At 36.7% G+C, this 24,209-nt stretch overlaps 1 protein-coding gene across 2 annotated transcripts in view; it reads left to right on the plus strand.

Annotated features, from left to right (window-relative positions):
- The window catches only part of ASCC3 (activating signal cointegrator 1 complex subunit 3), a 237,592-nt gene that overhangs the window by 9,692 nt on the left and 203,691 nt on the right, over positions 1–24,209 (plus strand). For both annotated transcript variants that reach the window (XM_058174769.1, XM_058174761.1), the window contains exons 3-8: positions 2,582–2,732; positions 3,355–3,938; positions 15,319–15,439; positions 16,280–16,487; positions 17,942–18,083; positions 19,812–19,937. In XM_058174769.1, the coding sequence (XP_058030752.1) occupies positions 2,582–2,732; positions 3,355–3,938; positions 15,319–15,439; positions 16,280–16,487; positions 17,942–18,083; positions 19,812–19,937 (1,332 nt within the window). The remainder of the gene's footprint in view (positions 1–2,581; positions 2,733–3,354; positions 3,939–15,318; positions 15,440–16,279; positions 16,488–17,941; positions 18,084–19,811; positions 19,938–24,209) is intronic.

A 24,209-nucleotide genomic window follows, 5' to 3' on the forward strand; every position in this document is an offset into this window, starting at 1 on the left:
AAAAACCCTGAGTCTGTTTTACCATTGGACCATGATGCTATAGATTAATTGTATATTACTGCATAAGTATATACAATTAGTGTATTTGCATAGTTATCATTATTAATGTAATTGTAATTATGTAAATTTATACAAACGATGTAAATTTGCAGAATATTACATTGCCATATCAGCAATATTGCAAATTACATCAGCAGTTTGGAGAGAGCTTTGGAAGCAACAGACTTTGTTACTTGGAAACTACTTAAGGGCTAAAATGTCATTTCCTTCTAAAGTCAACTAAACGAGAATATGTTGAATTGAGGTTTTATTGTAAGTTGTTATACTAATGTTATCATGTAAGCAAAGTTCTAAATAGTTCCATCGGAAATTGTTGATATAATAATTAGGGACTAGATTAATTTTTCTCTATGCTTCACTAATTGTGAGCCGTGTATTGATGTACATTACTTTTTTTTTTACAAGTACAAAATTTCTGCTGCTTAGTCAAACTTCTCTCTGATGCCAATATTTATGAAACAACAGGCAAAGTAGAATAGTGTCATCACTTTAAATACAAAACGAAATTGCACCAATCTTACATCTTTCTTTTGAGTAAATTTAAAGGAAAGAAATTGGCACTTCTCAATTTGATGCTAAGATGCTATCAACACCTACAGATACTTAAGCTCTTTAGGATTGATCCTGGTTTCCATTATGTCAGTATAACTCATAGGTACTCTACCGATCATACTTTTTATTCCAGGGGAGGTTTTTTTTTTTATCTCTGTAACTAGAAAGGCAATTTGGCCCTTTCTTTCTATGTCATTTGAGATAGTGCACTTGTACAACTAAATGAGCCATTAAAAGAGAATCCATTCACTGAAACAAGCATCAGCAACAACTAATACAGCATAAATTGAAGGAACATACTGTACAGCACTCTAATGCATTTTTCTTAAACAATCGCTTGATGGATGTCAAAGACGAGTTTGAATACTTGTTATATTTAATAATCTGGATGTACTGCTCTTCTAGCTGCCACTGCTTTCAGTATAACTGGCATGGCATTAGATGGGTCCATAATGAGATTGTATTCGTGCTGATACATTTGTATGTATTCATGTTCTATTTCCTTTGGAATCTTGTCTTTTGGAAAAATTGAAAACCATAATAAAAAACCTGGTGGTGAAATGGAGAAGGATAGGAAAGGAAGAATTAAAAATGAAAAACGTCACTGGAAATTGCAATTCTGGGGGTGAGAGAGGAGTTTGTTAAATAAATAACCAGTTCCACCTTTTCTCACAATGGAAAGGAAAAAATGTGAAGAAAGAGAGGGAGAGGGAGAGAGAATGAGAATGAGAATGAATAGAAGCTATTGTCATGCATTTGAATCTGGAAAAGTGGGGAATGGAGTAGATGGTAGGCAATCCTAAATGTTTTAATTGTAGCACTAGTATTTTTAAAAGGGAATATTATCTATTTTAGTTTATATGGTGCCTGTCTCTCTGTTTCTCGTATTTGTGTAACAAAGGGCATAGTTTTGGTTTCAGACCTTTTCTCAGCATTTTTATCATGTGGCATTTGTAGCAGGAAATGCAAATATCTTCATAAGTCTCCTATATTCGCTCTTTTATAAACCATCACTTTAAAATTCAGTTTGTTAGTATCTATGATACATTTCTCCCTGGATATCTTGAAACAAAGTCATCAGATGTTAAATGGCAGCAGAATTAAGTGCGTGCATAGACTTCTTCATAATTTAGTTGCAGAAATCCTGCAGTTGTTATAACTACCAGACTTTCAAGATTGGGGTGGGGGGGAAGAGGGACTTGCATGCCTAATAGCTAATTTGAATTTGTCCTGCATAATCAGAGGTGGGTTTCAACAGGTTCTGACCAGTTCTGGAGAACCGGTAGCGGAAATTTTGAGTAGTTCGGAGAACCAGTAGTAAAAATTATGACTGGCCCCGCCCCCGTCTATTCTCTACCTCCCAAGTCCCAGCTGATTGGGAAGAAATGAGGATTTTGCAGTAACCTTCCCTTGGAGTAGGGTGGGAATGGAGATTTTACAGTATCCTTTCCCATGCCACGCTCACCAAGCCACCCTCACCAAGCCACACCCACAGAATGGGTAGTAAAAAAATTTGAAACCTACCACTGTGCATAATATGTGAAATAAAACAGGTTCCTCTCAAAAATGGTGCTTGGCTCTGTTGTACATACTGTAAGGTAATTGGCCTGATTCAGGATCCATAGTTTGCATTTGTGGTTTTTCCATGAGAAAAAGACTCCCTATTAATGTCATTATGAGGCAGATATTTTATTGGGTTGAGTGCATTTTTATTAGAGAAAGGATGCAATTCGGTTTCCAAATTTTTAGGTTTTATCCTATTCTAAATGATTTAAACGGTGATATTGTTGTATTTAACATATGAATGCAATCTTTTCCATTTATAATGTTCATTTTTACTAAGAAACCTGACAGGGTTTACATTAAATTTTGACGTGTGGTGAAAACTTGCATCTGTCACTTTACCTAAATGAAGATCAATGGATTCAAAGAAAGGCTGACTATTGACTATGAATTATTGTGTTCATAGGATAAAAGATCCAAGTTACAAGAACAGCTGTGCAATTCGGATCTCACTTGGAAGAAAATAGTAAGATTTGTTGATGAAAACACACTCAAGGAACAGCAGCAAGCTGTACATGGTGATTTAAGGACACTATTTCATGCTGCCAAACAAATTGGTAAGTAGGGTTTTGGACTGGATACAATAGCAACAGGCAGGAATTGAAGCTTTATTTATTTATTAAAAATAATTATATGCCCAACTCACTGTCAGTGACTCTAGGTGACTTGCAAAGATATAATCCCAATACAAAAGCCAATAATTCCTCACCCTCCTGATAACAATGGTTAGTCCAGCCACTTGATGGGCTCCATATAATTCTAGGGATCCCAGGCCCATTGTCAGAACCATATCTTCAGGGCCTTGTCAAATAGTGTCAAACTGGGATTGGGGAGCACATTTGATTTGGCCATTCTGGGCATGATCTAGAAATTCCCACCACATTTTGTCTCTAGAGATAGAATATTTTGCAAGAATCTACACTGTAGTTACAAATAAACGTTTTTCCTTCTCCTCCCACCTTTTTGAGTTACACATTTTTATTATCAATAAAATAAACTATTTTAATCTTATTTCTTTCCATTTTCATGTTTTAAAATGTCCTTGTGTGTGGCCCTGCTTTAAGATGTTTATGGAAAAACATCACCTGAGTTTAAATCCCATCAAATGTAATTGCATTATGAATAGTTAATTTGTCAAACTTGTCATTTTTTTTCCTGCTTTCGTTTTCCTACATCCAGTGGGATCTGAGAATGGCGAAGATGCAATTGAAAGTGCCGCTACCTTCCTTTTTAAAATGCTTTATGCCAAGGACTGTATTGGTCGTGATGAAACTCAAGCCATTAAGCAGGTCTTTGGACCCTTTCCCTCGTCCTCTGCCACTGCAGCCTGTGATGCCACCAGTCGGATTGTTTCACATTTTACCGAAGAACAGCTTGCTGCTCTTCTGCAAAGTTCTGAAGAGTTAAACAGTGGCCCAAAGCTGTCCTTCGGCGGAAATATTCCATTTTCTTTTGACATGCACGATTTGGACGACTTTGAAGAATTGCTTTTAAACGGTGAAATGGATGACCAGAAAGTCATTAGCCTGGATTATGAGAAGATTTTTAATAACCAATTTGAACATTATCCAAATAACTGTGGTGAAACTTCTGACGCAAGGTCTTCAGGGAAAGTAGATGATACCTTCCTGTGGTGTGAAGTTGGGAAGTATCTGAATGATTCCCTACAAGGAAATACTCCAGGCCCAACCATGGAACACCTTTGCTGTACTTTGTATGAGATGCTTGCTTCCCATAAAAGTGGTGATGAGCTTCAGAATGAGGTAGGGGTGCACATAATGCTCTTTTTGGTTGTCGACATAGCAAGCATAAATTGTTCAAATCTAATGTTTGAATCAAAGCTATTTGTACATTAGAGTTTCTTTCCCCCCCCCACAATTAGCCTCTGCAAAACCTTTGTACATTTTCACTCAAAGCAAAAATAGCATGAAGGTGATCTTGGCGGCTAGCATATCAGGAAGCTTTGGAGGATTGCATCAGATTTGTTCCTTTCTTTTCTTTTCTTTTTTTTTTTTGTTCCTTTATTTTGAATGCAAAATGAAGTGACATTTTGAACCAATGGAAAATGGTAATGTGATGCATTGATATGAGAAAAATAATTCCACACCAAACTTGATCTTGAGCTTGTTATTCCTATCGTGTATTTCATTTAGCTGATTGCATAAGAAAATGCGGTCTTGGATTTAATTATCACACAGTTGCTCTGCAGAAACTTTATGTGCTGTAGATTGACTGCTGCCCATACTTAGAAGAACCTTGGAAGCTGGGAGGGTAAAACAATGACCTGAAAGGAAAATTGACTAATCTTCATTGCATGTGAAACCCTGGTTCTTAGAACAGCAAGGATGCAGTCCATTCCAACTATGAACATAGGATCTAGAGTTAAGTGGACTCAGTACAGGTTGGGTTGAGTACTATGAGCTTACTGAATAGTGCGGATTGGATCTAATTATTACGTTTATTATATTTGCTGATGCCAAAAACTAAATAGTTGGATACAGGTAGTCCTCAACTTACAACAGTTCATTTAGTGACCGTTCAAAAAGTCACTGAAAAAAGTGACTTATGACTGTTTTTCACACTTACGACTATTGCAGCATCCCCATGGTCACGTGATCAGATGGTTGCAGTGTCCCAGGATCATGTGATCAGCTTTTTTGACCTCCTCCTGACAAGCAAAGTCAATGGACAAGCTTTACAACCATGTTACTAACTTAACAAACAAGCGATTCACTTGACAACCACGGCAAGAGAAGTTGTAAAATGGGGCAAGATCACTTAACAAATGCTTCCCTTAGCAGCATAAATTTGGAGCTCAATTGTGTGGTTGTAACTCAAGGACTACCTGTATAAAATGCATTGTGAAGTGAATGGAGAATGTAAAGCAGAGTTTTGGTGACCTTTACAGATGTGGGATCACTCTTGGCTTTTCAATGACATGTCAAGAACTACTTTCAAAGTAGGTCAGAACAAAGTCATTAGCAGGATCTCTCCATTTCTTCAACTTTCTCTTCACAAACTGGAAGATTTATTGGAAGGAGGAATTGGTGGCGAAGCACTGTTATTTATTTATATCTTGCCTGCCTGCTAGATATTCAATAAGGCCACCTTACCAACAGTAATAAAATACATTATTAAAAAAATAACCAGTTAAAGCTAATTCTACTTACATATCAATTTAAATGCCAAAAATCTGTCTGCAAATGATTATGTTATGTTGGCTACTTTGTGTTGTGAAAATGTTTTCCCATGGTAAAATAAGAATGAGGACAACTTTCCCTTTAACTTTATTTTTTGGCTCAGTTAATACTATCTGTAGAAGCTTGTATTTGTGTATTATTTCATTTCTTATTATGTAAAACACTTGAATGTCCTATGAGAGATCATAGCACCCTGGCAAAAATATATCTAAATTATGTCCTGCTTTTTTTGTTGTTTTGGGGAAATCAATCCTTTTTCTCCACTATAGATATGTTACTCTAGCACCCTCTGCTGGAACTGTGTGATAAATCGATACAAATTCTGTTAGCAAAAGAGGGGGAAAAAAGTCTTTTCAAATATCTTTTAGTTTGGACTACCACATGCAAGATCTCAAAAAACGTTTTTACCACTTCCTCCTCCCTACCTGTATTTTGATGTTGGGTTTCCTGTCGAAATTCTCAGACAAATTACAATGTCTGAATTTGGATTTTGGTTTTGTTGTAAAAATCCTTGGACTAAAATATTCATGCAGCTCGACTGGTTTGCATGCAGCTGTCACTGATTTGATAATGATGATGATGATGATGATGATGATGATGATGATGATTATTTATTCGATTTTTATACCGCCCTTCTCCCAAAGGACTCAGGGCGGTGTACAGCCAAAATAAAACCAACAATACAATATACAATTAAAACCCGAATTAAAAAATTTATTACACCATTGGCCTAAGACTTTAAAACATAGAAAACTAAAAAAACCATTAAAATTCATAATAAAATTTTTAAATAAAAATAAAATAAAAACCCAATAAAATTTTAGCCAGCCCTGCGCGAATAAATAGATGTGTTTTCAATTCGCGGCGAAAGGTCCGAAGGTCAGGTATTTGGCGTAAACCAGGGGGAAGTTCGTTCCAGAGGGTAGGAGCCCCCACAGAGAAGGATCTTCCCCTGGGAGCCGCCAGCCGACATTGTTTGGCGGACGGCACCCTGAGAAGTCCCTCTCTGTGTGAGCGTACGGGTCGGTGGGAGGCATGAGGTAACAGTAGGCGGTCCCGTAAGTACCCATGTTTTTGTGTTAGGTATTTTATCTGTTGTACAAGTAATCCTTGACTTATCACCATTCATTTAGTGACCATTTGAAGTTACAATGTCACTGAAAAAAAGTGATTTATGACTTTTTTCACATTTATGACCACTGTGGCATCCCTATGGTCATGTGATCAAAATTCAGGCACTTAGCAGCTGGCATGTAGTTATGACGTTTGTAGTGTCTCAGCGTCATGTTGTCACTTTTTTGTGATTGGAGAAGCAAAGTCAACTGGGAAATCAGATTCACTTAACAACTGTGTTACCAACTTAACAACTGCAGTGAGTGAGTCACTGAACAACTATAGCAAGAAAGGTCATAAAATGGGGAAAACTCACTTAACAACTTTCTTTGTACAGAAATTCCTGTACAGTATTTAGTTTAAGTGTATAGCTCTGGAAAACTTTATTTTGAACAGTGATTTATAACATCTTTAAAAATGATGTGTTAGTGGGCAACTGTAAAGCCTCAAATGTGGGTGCGCTTGCTGTCCCCACTTCTGCTTATCAGGAGGAGAAATTAACACCTTTTCATCATTCCACTTGCAATCTTGTTAATATGAACTAGGAATCCTGGATAAAAATTATTTAGGCAATTTGCTAAAACATGGTTACTTCAAGAAGCAGGCTATAAATTATCAGGTTGTCTTTCATTCGGGATTGAGGCCTGTGTCAATTTACCATTTCCTGGGGTGGAAATGGTCATGCTTCTGAATAATCTCTGGCAAGGATTGGATGAGAGCTGTGCATCCGTCCTTGCCCTACTTGACTTCTACAGCTTTCAGTAGCATAAACCACAAAAATCTTCTGAATAAGCTCAGAAGATTGGAGGTGGGTGTGCTGGTTCCCCTCCTTTCTCTGGGATCAATTCCAGGTAATGGGGGAGAAGAGATCTTGCTCTCGGCACCTGCTCCACACAAATTTTGGACTCTAACCCATCCTGTTTATGTGAGGCCGCTGGATAAGCTCCCCCTCCACCATGGGATGAGGTATCATTGGTATGCTGATGATACTCAATTATACATTTCTGGCCCTTACAATTTATGTGATGCTGCAAATGTCATAGCCTGGTGCTGCGAGTGTCCGGATGGGGTACAACAGATTTCAGTTGAACCCTGGAAACACCAGGTAGCTTTGGATTTTGGTGTCTTCTGTTCTAGAACCATGCCATCTTTTGTGCCGGAACGGAGTTATATAACCTCGGGTAAACCCGGTACACAATCTTGCGGGGCCTTCCTGTACTCATGACTCTTGCTCAAAGGCCAAGTGGCGCTCATGGCTAGGAGGGCTTTTGCACAGCTTCCTGTTATGTGCCAATTGCAGCTTTCCTAGATCGAGAGACTCTGCTCAATTTCACTTATGTCCTAGTTGGCTTTTGTTTGCATTTCTGTAATGTGTTCTACGTGGGAATGCCTTGGAAGCTTCTGCTGGTGCAAAAATGCAATGGGGCAGGCATTTATGTGTGCCCCTATAATGGTAACATTATACCACTGCTCTGTCAGCTGCCTTGGTTTCTGGTGTGCTTCCAGGTCCAATTCAAGTGTTGTTTTGACCTTTTAAAGCCCTTCCATAGCATGGGGCCTTATCTGATGCTTTTTCATCACATCTGCTCACCCCATCAGGTCTGGCAAAGAAGGCATGCTGTGGGTCCTGTCTGCCAAGAGATTACATTTCCCATGAGTTGGATCCTCTATGTTACGGCACACACCTTTTGGAATCTTCCCTTATTTTATTTATTTTTTATTTATTTTATTAGATTTTTATACCGCCCTTCTCCCGAAGGACTCAGGGCGGTGTACAGCCGGAATAAAATACAGAATATATACAATTAAAAGAAATTAAAAGAAACTATTAATAAACGGCCGATAATTTAAAAAATTTAAAAATTTAAAATCACTAAAACCCCAATTTAAAATCAACTATTTATGCCAGTCCTGCTTGAGTGAATAAATATGTTTTTAGCTCACGACGAAAGGTCCGAAGATCAGGCACTTGACGTAAGCCAGGGGGGAGTTCGTTCCAGAGCGTTGGTGCTCCCACAGAGAAGGCCCTACCCCTGGGGGCCGCCAGCCGACATTGTTTGGCGGACGGCACCCTGAGAAGGCCCTCTCTGTGAGAGCGTACGGGTCGATGGGAGGCATAAGGTAACAGCAGGCGGTCTCGTAAGTACCCGGGTCCTAAGCCATGGAGCGCTTTAAAGGTGGTAACCAGGATCTTGAAGCGCACCCGAAAGACCACAGGAAGCCAGTGCAGACTACAGGGCAGTGGTGACGCAGTGGTTAGAATGAGTACTGCAGGCTACTTCTGCTGATTGCTGACTGCCAGCAGCTGCATTCTGGACTAACTGCAGCCTCCGGGTGCACCTCAAGGGCAGCCCCATGTAGAGAGCATTGCAATAATCCAGCCGAGACGTAACCAGAGCGTGAGTGACCGTGCATAAGGCATCCCGGTTATCCTCTTCTGTTTTGTGTGCCTTCTTATAGGTTTTTTTTTTTGTGACAATGTTTTTTTTAAATTAAGTGTGATATGCCAACCAGATTCAATTTCATGTGAGATGGGCAGTTACACAAATACATTAAACAAATAAATACAGTTTGTTGAACAAATCAGTGTATGAGAGGAGCCAAGAATTAGGAAAAAGGAAATGAATTAAAATTTCTTCCTGCCTTTAGTCATGAGGGAAGAATAAAGAGCTGGATTTTGAGTATTCCACAGGGTAGGGTAGGGTAGGGTAGGGTAGGGTAGGGTAGGGTAGGATAGGATAGGATTGGATTGGATTGGATTGGATTGGATTGGATTGGATTGGATTGGATTGGATTGGATTGGATTGGATTGGATTGGATTGGATTGGATTGGATTGGATTTTTATTGGCCAAGTGTGGTTGGACACACAAGGAATTTGTCTTGGTGCATATGCTCTCAGTGTACATAAAAGAAAAGATACCTTCATCACAGTAGTTTACAGAAGCTCATGCCAATACAGCATGGCTATAAATCGTAAGTTACTTTTAAATGTAAGCCAGACCACTGCAACATGTAATCTGACATATAATATGACAGTGCCTTGATTTGGAAAATTGAATTGCTACTCTGTGGTTGAACCAAGCTGATTTGATCCCTTCATTCTGCTAGAAATGGGCCTCATGCTTTTAAGCCACTTTTAGCATTCAGATCAAAGCAGCATAGCCCCATTTCAATATTAACATGCTCTTTGAAGCTCCCAACAGCTGTAGTTCAATGCTGGATTTAAAAGTATTGATGTGCCTCATCTTACCTTTTCCATTTATATTCTTTAATTAACTTTTTTCTGCAACACTACACAGTCCAGGAACTCAAACTAATTGCCTTTGGCATTGGTTGGACCATCTTATTCAATAAACCTTCAAAGTGTATTATTTTAAATTGAGAGACTATAGTAACCTCATAAAATCCATCCCTGAAAGAAAAGGCAATCCAGTGCCCTCAAAGTATTTTGGGGACTTTTTAAAATTTTTTTGCTGCTGTAGCAGAAGCTGCTGTAGGTTGAAATTCAAATTGTGGAAGGACCCAGTTTGTATAGTTGCACTTTTTTTTTACAGCATTAACTACAGATGTTTTTCATTCCTCGCTTGGGTATAATTCTCAAATGGTAGAGGTAGTCCTCGAGTTACAACAGTTCATTTAGTGACCAAATTTACAGCGGCACTGAAAAAAGTTACGATCGTTTTTCACAATTACAACCTTTCTAGCCTCCCCACGATCATGTGATCAAAATTCTGATGCTTGGCAACTTACTCATATTTATGACAGCTGCAGTGTCCTGGGGTCATATGATTGCGTCTTGTAATCTTTTGACAAGCAAAGTCAATGGGGAATCCAGATTCACTTAACAACTGGGGCAAGAAAGGACATAAAATGGGCCAAAATTCACTGAACAAATGTCTCATTTAACAAAAGAAATTTGGGGCTCAATTGTGGTCGTATGTCGAGGACTATGTGTATTATGCAAACTCACTTTGGATTGCAGCTATTTCTTCATGTTTTCCAATAAAACTGTTTGGTGATACATTCTAAAATCTCTTATTGCTATGATTTCCATTTAGTTTTCTCTGTGCTCAGTTGTTTCCATTAGCAATTCCCATGTCCTCCTCTACGTACATTATACCAAGAGTCCAAATAGCAGGATCCATTCATCCTGGGACACGTATATTTGCCTTCATTCATGAGTCCATATAGCAATTAAAATTTTGAATTTGGACCTTGATGGAGGGTTGTGGTTGATTTGACTACAGAACTAAGCTATATTCAGATTTTACCAACAGATGCAGAATTTTCTTCTGCCCATTTCTGTACTGGGAGATGAGTAACTGTTTGTCTTTTAGAAAGTGGGAATTTCAGGAGTTTATATTAGATGTTTTCCTTTCAAACTAACATGTCACTTCTGAGTGTTTTTAAAATGGGACCTAGACAGTAAGGACTGATATTCTTTTGAACACTTTCCTGGCTTACCAATTGATTTTTTTATTAAAAAAAAAACAAGCAAGCAAAAGACACCAGTATCATGTATAATTCCAAAAGGTTTCAAGAAATGTGTCATGCAAAAATAAATGGACCTTGTTGTTCAAGGTCTTTTTTAAAAGGGAAATAAAAAGCACTTCTCGTCACAACTTTTCCTGTAATCTTTATCAAACACAAAATGCATACAAAATCTGGCATGTGCTTTTGTTTACAGTAGCAGGGAAACGGGGTCTTAATTGTTGCAAACCAGATGCTTCCAAATCTTCCATACTAGTCCACCCAAGCTCCCTGCTGGCACATTTGTCTCTAACGGCATCCAAGACTTCGCTTTTTCATATTAGCTGTTGCCCTTTCCCTCTCCCTTTAGATGAATCAACATCCAAATCTCCCAGATGCCTTCCAGCTGCTGCTTTTCTTCTTTGCTGAAATAGGACCAAAGTTTGCTTTCAGAGCCTCTTCCATTGCAGCTGCTTCTTTCCTAACATACACAGTGCTTGTGAACTGCTATGTAATCAATTGGCTTCTTTTGAAATGGGGAAGGGCTCTGGCAAAGCTCTGTCTAAAACCTGATCTTGTAAAACCAATGTAATAATAGTAATTATTACTATTACTAAGTATTACTATTATTACTATTACTAATAAAATAAACTAATTTGACTCGTATTTTTATTGCAGTGGTATTGGGCTTTTATCTTTGTAAGCCACCTCTGTAAGTCGCTGAGAGTGAATTTAGGCAGCCCTGTAAATTTTCTTAATAAATAATTTTTGTCCATGTAATCTGATGACACTTGAGGTCTCATGCTTGTTCAGGACCAGTTAAATTGGAGCTGATCCATTTATTGCTACATATTTACTACAGTATTTAAACTGAAATTGGTAGCAGCTCAGCATAGTTGCCGTTATTTATAAAACCGCAATTTACTGCAGTTTATTGTTGAGACGCATTTGGATTGGAAACAGTTTTCTTAATGCCTGTTGTATCTTTTTTGGCTTTTTTGTCAATGCATGTATTATAAAGACCTAATTATCTAAACAGGAGCATATTTTCCTTGATGGTCTTAAGCAGTTCAATGTCAAATAATGCTATAAGTACAGGATTGTTCATTTAGAAATAAACAGCGCATATATTTTTTTTTGTATATGAAATGGGCCAATTCGGATGGCCAACTTTTAAGTACACAAAGGGGAAATTGCAGCCTAGAATTCTGGCCTAGGATGTTACTAAGAAATTCAGATTTATTATTTACAGCTGCTAGGTTTAAGCATCTGTCTATAGCCAAGGATAGAACCCTTCTGCTACATATTGGTGAAAACAGTCATTTGCTATTTGGTCTAGCATCTGTGGCATCTTCATCTTGTCAACAAATTTCCTCCTCCAACTCTGCCAAACATAAACTTTGTTTTGTATGGTATACTAATCAGATTCAATCAACTGATTTCCTCTAGTTATATAATAGTAATTAAGAGTCAAGATTTCCAAAATCTTAACATTTTGCCAGAAGAAATGAAAATGACTATACTTACAGAGATCCAAAATCTTTCCAGTACAGTTTGTATTATTTTAAATTATTGTTTTTTGTTTTAATAATATAACTATATGCCTGTTGGGAAATAGAATTAAAAATCCCCCTACTTTCAAAGCTGTTTTGTCAAGTGGTCTTTTGCCAGATTCTTCATGTAAAAATAAAAACTGATTTAGATGCTTTATATCCCATCCTATTTTCTTATTTCCATAATTTTATTTATTTATTTATTTATTATTTAAATTTTTATACCGCCCTTCTCCCGAAGGACTCAGGGCGGTTCACAGCCAGATAAAAATACACAATAATATTACAATATAAATACAATATAAATACAATTAAAAAACTTATTCAATTGGCCGAGATTAAAAATTTAGGATAAATAATAAAAAACCCATTAAAAACCCATAAATTTAAAAACTAACCCAGTCCTGCGCAGATGAATAAGTGAGTTTTAAGCTCGCGATGAAAGGTTCGGAGGTCCGGAAGTTGACGGAGTCCTGGGGGGAGTTCGTTCCAGAGGGCGGGAGCCCCCACAGAGAAGGCCCTTCCCCTGGGCGTCGCCAGACGACACTGTCGCGCCGATGGCACCCTGAGGAGTCCCTCTCTGTGAGAGCGCACGGGTCGGTGAGAGGTATTCGGTAGCAGTAGGCGGTCCCGTAAATAGCCCGGCCCTATGCCATAATAAACTTCATAAGATGTCCACAGAATAAAGATGCTGTAAAGACCACCAGTTGCTTACCTAGTTTTGACCCAGTTTCCCCCAAATTAATACTGGAAGTTTTTCCTAACTAGCATCTCTATTGATACAGTCCTCGATTTACAGCTATTTGTTTAGTGACCAATTGATGTTACAACAGCATAAAAAAAGTGACTTTTGACCATTTTTCACACTTAAGACCATTGTGACAGCCCCATCATCATTGTGATTACTATTTGGACATGCCACTTGCCAATTACATGGCATCATGTAAATCACCTTTTGCGATTTTGGGGAAGCCAGATTCACTTAACAACTAATTAACTCGTCGTTACTAACTTAATAACATCAGTGATTTCATCTAACAACTGTGTCAACAAAGGTCAAAACTCTGTGAAAATTGCCTATTGGACTATTCAAGATATTTATTTTATTTATTTATTTATTTGCATTTATATCCTGCCCTTCTCCGAAGACTCAGGGCGGCTTACATTGTGTTAAGCAAAGATATTAGTATGGCTTATTGGAATTAAGTCATAACTTAACATATAGTTGATGTTGATGGTTTTCTGACACTTGAAAGTCAGAAGTGTCACTTGATGGCTATATATGGAAGAAATGCAAATGAGAATTGAGAGAATTATGTAAGAACTTTTTAGTATTTCATTGTGATTTTTTTTTTATGTATACAGAATGATTGTATCAGGTTTGGAAAAAATTATAGATTTGCATACATAAATAGTAACATTCTCCTGGCTTCTGACTACATGTGAATATATTCTTAGCAATGCTATTTAAATATTGTTTTAAATATCACACAAGGACAATTTATGCTTCCTCAGACCAAATACCCCAAAAGCCCCTCCTTTTCTTTTTGTCTTTTAATAATTTTTAAAACATGCAACTACACAAATGGCTTTTCCTAGGAAGGCAAAATAAGAGGCTCATTGACATTGGATATTAAATTTTATCTTGAGTAAAAGCAGATTTCAGCAACTAATTTATATAATACTGTATTGTAATTTTGTAAATGGTTTTTAAAGATTATTAACATACTTTTTTAAATTTACAAAAATGGAGCTTTGCTGCTGTTTAGAAATTATGATCTTATAGATCTAGTGTTATGGATGTGGTGGTTTCATTAAGTAGCATGATAGTATTTTGTATAATGGATTTAAATTATGGATTGTGAAGAAAATATCTACAAAGCTTCAGTCAGGATGGTGGGGGGGGACCCTGTGTTCTATTTTTAATACTGTATAAAATTACTTGGAGTTTTCAGAGGGATGTTAAGGATTCCTTTAGTCAAGCTTGTCTCCCGATGATTTTATGAATACATTTGTGGAGTTTTTGTGGCGACAATATGGCAGATGCACAAAGTCCTTACTTTTTGGTATGTTTTCCAACTTCTTACACTAATCTAGTCATCTAGGTACCAGTTTGGATTAGCTTTTTGAGAAAAATTTAGTTTAGTTAACTTGCTAAGTAGGACTTTGTAAGGTGGCCAATCGTACCGCCTTCACCCAGGACTAGATTTTTTCCAGCCAAACTAAGTTTCTTTTTTAATGCACTAATATACAGAGAACATTTTTAATTTCCTATAAATTAATTAATTTTCTGCTGTTCAGCAAGTATGACTGATAGTATGATAATTTGGAGTTTTTTAAATAATAGCTTGATTCATTTGAATTCATCTCCCAGTGTTCATAAGAACTGGTGTAAATTTGGACTTCCATACGTGGATCATGTTCTGAATTTGATTAGGCAATAATTTTTGACAGTGTTGATAGCAGTATCTGTCTGTGTAGTGCGTTCATGCTGCTTGATGCTGAAATGAATCTATATATAAGAAATATAAGAAAATATATAAGAAAATGGGCTCTCTTAATCAGCTCTTGATCCTTTGTATGTCATCCCCTAATGTCACTAGTAAAATCTTATAATATCTTCATGTGCATAGATTTCATGTATAATGGCAAATAAGAGAAACTGTACATTTTTGAGTTATTGAACATGGTAGCTCCAAATTGTGAATATGCAGACTTTTGTGAATAGATAGGATCAATGAAAATGATAAAATCATATATATTTTCTTTTTCTCCTCCCTCCTCCCCCCCCCATCCCCCATTTCAGTTGTTTGAATTACTAGGACCTGAAGGATTTGAATTAATAGAAAAGCTCCTGCAGAACAGAATTACCATTGTGGAAAGATCTTTCTCAGGGCCAAATGATTACAGACTACAATCTTTACAAGGTAAGAATCAAGTTTACAAAGTTGCATAGTTCAATTCTTTCTGTATGAAAAATACATTATTTTATAAGTTATAGAGAGACTGATAAAAACAAAAATTTCAAATGCATGGATTATTTCATCCGTAAACAGTTTAAAAATCACATCTTTTTGAGATGTATTTTTTTAAAAAAAAAAGATAGGTGAACATGATTGTCAATATAGTTTGATTAAATTTTTCTTTGGGAGATGATCCATCAGAATGCTCCAAATACTCCGAGTCTATGATAAATGAATTTGCCTTCTAGTGTTCCAGAATAATCAGATTTAAAATAATCACTGTGATATCTCAGTCTGTGTAAAAAAAAAATCACATTTGTGGGATGGGTAGCTATATAAATTTGATAAATAAGTAATAAAAGGTTGTACTATTGAATATTAGATAACCGATACAAACATCTTCCAGATTAGCAAGCCCTTATACACAAATTGAATTAAGCATTTAATAGGCCAAATCGAAGCTAGCTCTACTGAAATCTGCAAGAATACTGTAGGAGGAATGACCTTGCAGTGCATTAGTTTAAGGACTTTAATTTTGCCAGGTATTTTATGGAAAGCAGCTTTGCTATTCTATATCTACTTCCTTTTCAGGGTTAGATTATATTTTGATGATGGGATCTACTTGAATCTATTCTATTTTGTACAAGGATATCTGAAATACAACTGATGCATCTTTTTTTTTCAAGATTTTAGTCAACTTTAGATACTTCATAAAGTTACTTTTAAGCTTTCGTAGTGTTGCTCAGAAGCAAGAGTGCAGAGAATAGGAATCTATAAATAACTGAGTGTGTTTCCGTGTTACAGAACAGTGCAGAAAATTTACAGGAGAAAATTCTAAGCCAAATTATGGCTGCCAAGTCACCATTCAGTCTGAACAAGAGAAGCAGCTAATGAAATTATATCGCCGTGAAGAAAAACGAAATGCCAGGCGAGAAAAACGAACTGGGGATGAAGGAGAAATTCTTGTTGATGCAGGAATCTCTTTTGACCCGAAGGAATTACGGATGCAAAGGTAAGATGTTTCAGTGTAATGCGGTCCTTGATGTTTGCCAAGCATTTACTTTCCCTTAATTTGGCTCTATTGATGAGAAAGTTTCAATTGCAAGTCGAATTTTAATTAAAGCACAAGTAGTCCTCAACTTACGACCACAATGGAGCCCAAAATTTCTGTTGCTAAGTGAGACATTATTGTGTGAGTGAACCTAGTCAATGCCAAATTGGAAAGGGTTCAACCATAAACCTTAGTGACCTTTGAAAAAGCTATATGGAGGTAGAAAATTTCTATTTCTGATTAAGGAAGGAGATATTCTGAAAGGCATGAATGAATGGATGGCTGATTTGAATAATTGCTTGTTAACCCTTTTTTAAAATTAATCTTTTACTCTGCATTCTCCACTCAGACGATCCATCACACACACACACATCAGCACCCTCCTTGCACTTGCACGCACACTTATAAACACCAGTATCCACCTTCTCCAGCCTCCCTCTGCTTTTTATAGGCATTAATCCATTATAGCCCTACCCCAGCCTTCCTGTGTTTAGACACAGCATGCACTCACTCATCCCCTCCTTCCCTGGGCCTTTCTGCACTGCCACCCACCCACATACCCACTAGCACCTCTTTCCATGGCCACCCTGTGAAAGCACTTACCCAATGCCCTCTTTCCTTAGCCTGTTGAATATTCTTGCATCTCTTCCCCCCTCTTTCTCAGGCCACCCTGTACTTGGAAACAGATTACGCTGCACCCTCTTTGTATGGCCTCCCTGGGATCACATGCACCACATCTCTTCCTTCTTTAGCTTCTCTGTACTCGTATACATACGTGCCTTGCACTCATATATACACGTGCCCTGCACCCTCTTTCTTTGGCCTCCTTACACTTGCACACATGCATCCCACACACTCATTCCCTGACTTTTCTGATCTCGGACTGCACCAAGTTCCCCTTTCCCAACTTGTGCATGACCTATGAAGGGCCTCCATCCTATGGCACCTCAGCATTTCTTACCTGGTACCTGTTTCACGTTCCACTTAATGACCTGCATATCTTGGGATTGCTCGGCCTGCGATCACTAAGCAATGTGGTTACATAACATCATGCTTTCCAAGCACATCACTTAGCATCAAGAATCCCAGTCCTATTTGCAATCATAACTTGAGTAGTATCTGTATATCTATGCATACAGTGATTATATAGCTTTCATTTGACTGAAGATGACAGGTGCGAATTGTTCCCCGTTTCTGCTTCCCTAAAAGGGGCCATCATGTTAATGTGTGCAGACTTCTTTACTCAAAGAGTGTTTGAAATGTAACACCACTCTGATGTCCATTATGAAGCTCTCTAACCCTAACGTTGAATTTGATTAGTATTTGTAACGATTTCCATGGCATCACTGCATTCTGTGTTGAGTACCTATGTGCTGCAGTTTTGATTGTCACTGGTTTTCCTTTTGTGATAACAGAGAACAAGCGCTTTTGAACGCTCGCACGATGCCAGTTTTAGGCAGACAGCGAGACATGGAATTTGACAAAATTCATTATCCGCATGTTTATGACTCACAAGCCGAAGCTAGGAAAACATCAGCTTTTATTGGCGGATCAAAGGTATGCCTTTAAAGTTTCCTTCTGAGTAATGAATTTAAGTGAGCTTCCTTAGAATAGTTTAAGATGGTATTTGAAGAGCTAATTTTTGTTCCTACTATTTATTCCCCGCCCCTTGATAGGTGCCTGCATATTTTCTTATGTTGAGAAATGTCAGTCACTTGGCCCGAAAGAAATCTTAAAGAATTCATTCCCATTAGTTCCATGAAATGGTTTGGGGGCTTGGGTGACTTTTGCTATATTCACACTGTTTTTTCCTTGAAATATTGAAATCCTTTTATTGGCAAGAACATATATTAGTGGACCACCCAAGGGGTGAAAGATGTTACTTCAAGTTATAAATTAGATCTGCTCTTGAAGAGAATTGTATTGTTCCTAATGGCTCTCAAGTTACAGAATGTTAGGTATTCTCAGCTTGAACAATGGAAAAATGAATGTATTCATTTGTTACAAATCTCTGGGCCATAGATTTAGAATTTCGTGTTATATATTAATTTGGAATCTAAAGAAGTCATAACCAGATGGTAAAGCAAGCCAGAATTCCTGATTATTTCATTGTCATTAGAACACAGGGAACATATTCAAACTGTCCTACATTTACCACATTTTTCTTTTTCTTTCTTCTGCGTCATTCTTATCTAACCCTTCACATTTGCTTTAATCATGCTGTAATATCTACCTATGTTATAATGCTGATTATAATTAGTTGAATTCAGTTTTGAGCCGGTTTGCAAACTTTGTATTACTCATTGGTGCAGATGTTTCTTTATTAATACGAACGACAGGAAAAAATATATTCAATTAAAGAAGGAGAGAGACAAGAAAATAGAGGGACCCATTTTATCCAAAAGCTTTGTAGAAGTATTCCTACACTTTGCCAGTCCTTCTGGTTCTTCGTATTTAAATGGCTTGGAGCCATCTAGCTCATATTATTGGTTGATCAACTGAAAGATGTCCTCTCTGACCCATGTGGTCAAGTAATTTTGCTGTTGAAGTAAACAGCAAAAAGCATGCAGCCTTAGTCTTACCAAAATGTATTTCATTGGATAATCTAATACAGATTTCTGCAGCTAGTGTTCCTCCAGATGTTTTAGGACTGTTAAGTCTTGAAATTCCCTGCTGTCATGCCCTTTCTGGGAGTTACAGTCTCTGTCTTACATAGAGGACAGCTAGTCTTAAAAGGGATCTATAATCTACAATAATATGTTAAAACTGTGTGCAATAGAAAGGGAACCATATGTTTTTTTCTCCCCCTGTAAACAAGCTCATTATTTTCTTGGCTGTTTGCCATGAATTTTCCACTCCTGAGCAGATAGTGGAAAGACCATCTTAAATAGTCACATTTACAAGCAGAAACTTGGCTCTAGTTTCAGTACATGGAAGATATAATGACATGTATTCAGATTATTGTATTCCAAAACAATTTTCTGATTTCTTTTTTTTAAAAAAATAACAATATTTTTACAGTCACTGTAGAATTGGAGACATATCTAACACACCAGAAATATTAAGTGGAGTGAATTAACTTTAATAGAATTCCAAAGATTTGCTTTATCCATTCTTAGAAACCTTTGCTTGTTTTAGAGTATGTTTAAACTGATACTTAGTTTGATAACTGTTTAGTTAGCTCTAGTTTGATGCTGCTAACTAAGAAGAAATTGTTCTGTGTCCAATTCATTATTTTAAACTGTTTTTCTTTCCCCTTCCCTTTTTTCTTTTTAATTTTTACAGATGCTTTTGCCAGAAGCTATTGAGAGAGAAAATAATAAAATGTATGAAGAAGTAAAAATACCTCACAGTGAACCAATGCCAATGGGTTTAGTGGAAAAGCCAGTTTATATAAAGGATTTAGATGAGGTAAGGAGAAATTTTTAATTTCTGTTCTGAGGCATTTGTAGAAGCTTCAGCCTTTATTATTCTATTCTATTCTATTCTATCCTATCCTATTCTATTCTATTCTATTCAAATTATTTGAATAACTAATGATTATAGTTCTTTAATAATATATACATTTTTTAATTTAAAGATTTTTTAAAAATCATAAATATTATACAGTAAATTGCTTAGAAATAAGAAATGTTGTAGATATATCATATCCAAGATGGCAAATATAGGATGAAAATAAACAAATGGTTTGTAAGCCAAAAGTGACAACACTGAGACTGTAAGTTCTTAAATGTACAGGTAGTCCTGACCACAATTGACCCTGAAATTTAGCTTGTTAAGTGAGAAATTTGGTAAGTGAGTTTTCCCCCATTTTACGAATTTTCTTGCCACATTTGTTAAGTGAATCACAGCAGTTGTTAAATTAATAACATGGTTGTTAAATTAATCTGGCATCCCCATTGACTTTGCTTGTCAGAAGGTTGCAAAAGGTGATCGCGTGACTCCTGGACATTGCAACTGTCATAAATGTGAATCTGTTGTCAAGCATCCAAATATAAATCACATGACCATGGGGATGTTACAACAATTGTGTGAAAAATGGTCATAAGTCACTTTTTTCCAGGATGTTGTAACTTTGAACAGTCACTTAATGAACTGTTGTAAGTCGAGGGCTACCTGTACTTCTGAATTTTATTCTCTGTACTGCTTATCACACTGCTATCACACTAGGCAAGAGTATATGTAAATTCCCTTTTGTGCCTGGGAGTGGGGTTGAAGAGGGCACGTGGTCTTTTCAGTCAGTGTTGGAAATAACACAGAGATTGTTCCTTTCTTGCCAAAGACCTTGACCTGTCCTGTACGCTTAGAAACAAGTAGTTTCATTTTGATGATCATTCATTCAGTGTGTGAAGTTACGGTGGTACTAAATAAGTGGTAGTTATAACCAGTCTTTGAAGTTCCATCCATCCTAGTATCATCGTGGTCAAATAACAGAATAACAGAGTTGGAAGGGACCTTAGTCAAACCCCCTGCCCAAGCAGGAAACCCTATACCATTTCAAACAAAGTGATCGCAGTCTGGAAGCTTGGCAATTGACTTGCATTTGTGACAATTGCAGCATCTTGTGGACACATGATCACCATTTGCAGCCAGTTTCCCACAAGCAAAATCAATGAAGTCAGCAGCGAAAGTCGCAAGTCACTGTAGTCAGTTGCTTGCACCCTCCCCTCCGGGCAGCAGTCTTCCCCAGCATGAGGTGCTGGCAACTCAGAGCCACCCGCACAACCTTCTCCTTTGACAGCAGCCATTTACCTGGATGCCACCTTACAGCTCACATGTTACTCGCTTAACACAAAATCTCTGCTTAATGAAGGTAATTGGTACTAGGGGATTGTTATCACTAAGTTATGCATATTGCTGCATCACTCAGTGATAGAAATCACAGCAGTCCCTATTGCTTTTTCTAATATTTATATTTATTTGTAAAATAAAATGTCTTAGGAAGAAATATTTTTTCTAATTTTCTAATTTTTTAAAACCTTGTTTCATTGGATCACCCAGCCTTAAAAATATTCAAAATGTTTTTGCAGTGCTTTCAAGATGTAGTGCCTGAGATAGATAGGTAGGTAGGTAGATAGGTAGGTAGGTAGGTAGGTAGGTAGATAGATGATTGATAGATAGATAGATAGATAGATAGATAGATAGATAGATAGATTGATTGATTGATTGATTGATTTTAACAGTTGCACTCTAAACTAACATTAAAATAATACATCTTGGATCCCGTTTTATTACTTAGTAGAGTTGTCAGATGTTTTCCAAATGTGATGATAGATAATACCAGACAGGATTGTGGGTAATAATATGCTCAGATTCTAATTTTAGCTGTTTTCTATTTGGAAGAGGTCTTTGAAAATATTAACCTAACATTAAATTATTTTAAATATGATGGCAATAGTTTTTATAACTAATGCTAAGGACACTTTTTTTTCAGCTTGATATTTCAGATGAGTGGTTGTACAGCTCTCATCATACCCTAGAAGTATACATATATATATGTATGTCTTTGTATAGCATGCACTCTACCTATGGGTAGCTTTACATATTTATCCTATGAATAAATAACACACACTTCTTTTTTCCCATTTATAGTACTTATTCAGCAATATGTGCAATAAAGATTCATGGATTAGAACATTATTGCATAAATAATCTCAGCATCAGAAAAAAATGCATGAAATATACTGTATTTTAGGAACAAAATTGTATCAAATAAACATTTAGTAAAGGTAGAGGAAGTATAATTTCTATCAATATATTATTTTAATGTTCTAAATACAATCAAAAGAAAGAAAGGCATAGTGGCGTATTTGCCATAAAGTATTCACAGCTTTCTAAAGTTGCAATTTTGTTGAGGACACTCTTAACATAAACTACTTTCAAAATAGATAAAAAATTCCTTTCTATATCTAACACAAATCTAATTTTTTAACTTCTGGAACTGCCAATAGCTGCATTCACATAACCCCCATTGACAAGATGTTTAAAAACATGGTTTATTGAACAAGCCATTGTGGCCTGGCTTTTACCAAATACTACATCATAATGGCCATATTTGCATATCGTATTAATCCAAAAGCAAACAAATCTTCTGGAACAGTGCGGTTGAGCAATGTGATCTGCTAAATGACTCCTAATTATGTGCATATTAGAGCAGAGCAGTGGAGAAGATAGTGCAGGTTCTTAAGGCAGCACACCTTACAGTAGCCATCTGCCACTAATGAATATAGGAATTATATGGGGCAGGGGTGTCTCTTGAGAAAATCTAGTGTAGAAAATAAATATCAGTATTGGTGACTATAGAGAATTTCCTTGTGCATTTTATTTAAGAAAAGCATCAATTACATAGACTTTAAATAAACCAGTTCAGTGGGCCTTGCTGATAGAATCTGGGGGCTGGAAATCATCTATATTGATTTTAGCCATGATATTAATTACCAAGCAGAAAGCCCCAATTTAAATTATTGATTTTAATCAACCCTTTTATCTGTATGTCAGTTAGACACAAAAGGTACATTGTGTGATTTATTCAGCCGAGTAAGACCCTTCTTCCCCTATTGATATAATAGCACCATACAAAAAAAGATATAGCTAAACCTTTATTTAGAATCTTTTCATCTTATCAGATATTGTGGCTGTTTATAAAATAAGAATAGTAAATATAGAACCTCTCATATACCTTTGGAATTTTTTGTCTCAGTGAAGGTGCTTGAAACAATGTCCTAATCTATGATTTTGTGGAGAAATCCCTGGAAGAGAAATTATGTCTGCAACTGAAAAATCAGTCTAAATATTTTTTATTTTTGTTTGTTTGTTTTCTGGCCCTTTCCAGCTTTACAGAAAGATCAGTTCAGTTCCATCCTTTGCTTCCTTCTCCCCGATCTGTGTCAGCTGCTCGCTTTATAGACATTGCAATTTTAAAGATTGGTGCCAATGTATATTTTATCCTCCTTGTATTTTTTCCATCCTCTTTTTCATGTTTTTTAGACCTGCTGGTAAGAGGGTGGGTGGGGCTACCAGTGATTGTAAATTCTGAAAGTCTTTGTGGTAGTGGACCAGTGGATTAAAATTCCAGGAAGTAATTAAAGATCTGGGCATAATTCAAAACGTGTACTCTCTAATACTGACAGGATTGTTTTGAACTCAGTGCCATCTACTATGAAAAAGAAGGTGATAGGACAAAGTAGAAACAGAATAGCTCTTTTTTTTTTTGAATCAAGTTTTATTGATTTCCCCACCCATATGTATTCTATGAACAGAGTATTGACCGAAACACATCTTATACAACTTATCATATCCAAATATACATAGTTACAATTACTGCCAAAATATTCTTTTTCCCTACTTTTTTATCTTAATACTTCTATACTTTTTTATATAAACAGCATCTGCTCTCAAATCCTAATTTCTTAACATTATTTCAATTAGTCATCTTATCCATTGTTAATCATATATATTCTCTTTTAACTTTCATATTAATTCGTTCTTAGTAGATTTGAACATGTTCGGGGTTGCCCTTCTACCATTCATCTCCTTTGTTTTATAACAATACTCCTCCTTCTCTCTTCACCTTCCCTCACTTCTTCTATCTCTTTCTACCTTCTTCTTTCCTCCTCTCCTACTCCTTTTCTACTTCCTCTTCCTCCCCCCCCCCGCTCCTTCCTTCCTCCCTCTCTAACCTTC

This window comes from Ahaetulla prasina, chromosome 1, assembly GCF_028640845.1.
Source record: "Ahaetulla prasina isolate Xishuangbanna chromosome 1, ASM2864084v1, whole genome shotgun sequence".
Lineage (NCBI taxonomy): Eukaryota > Metazoa > Chordata > Lepidosauria > Squamata > Colubridae > Ahaetulla > Ahaetulla prasina.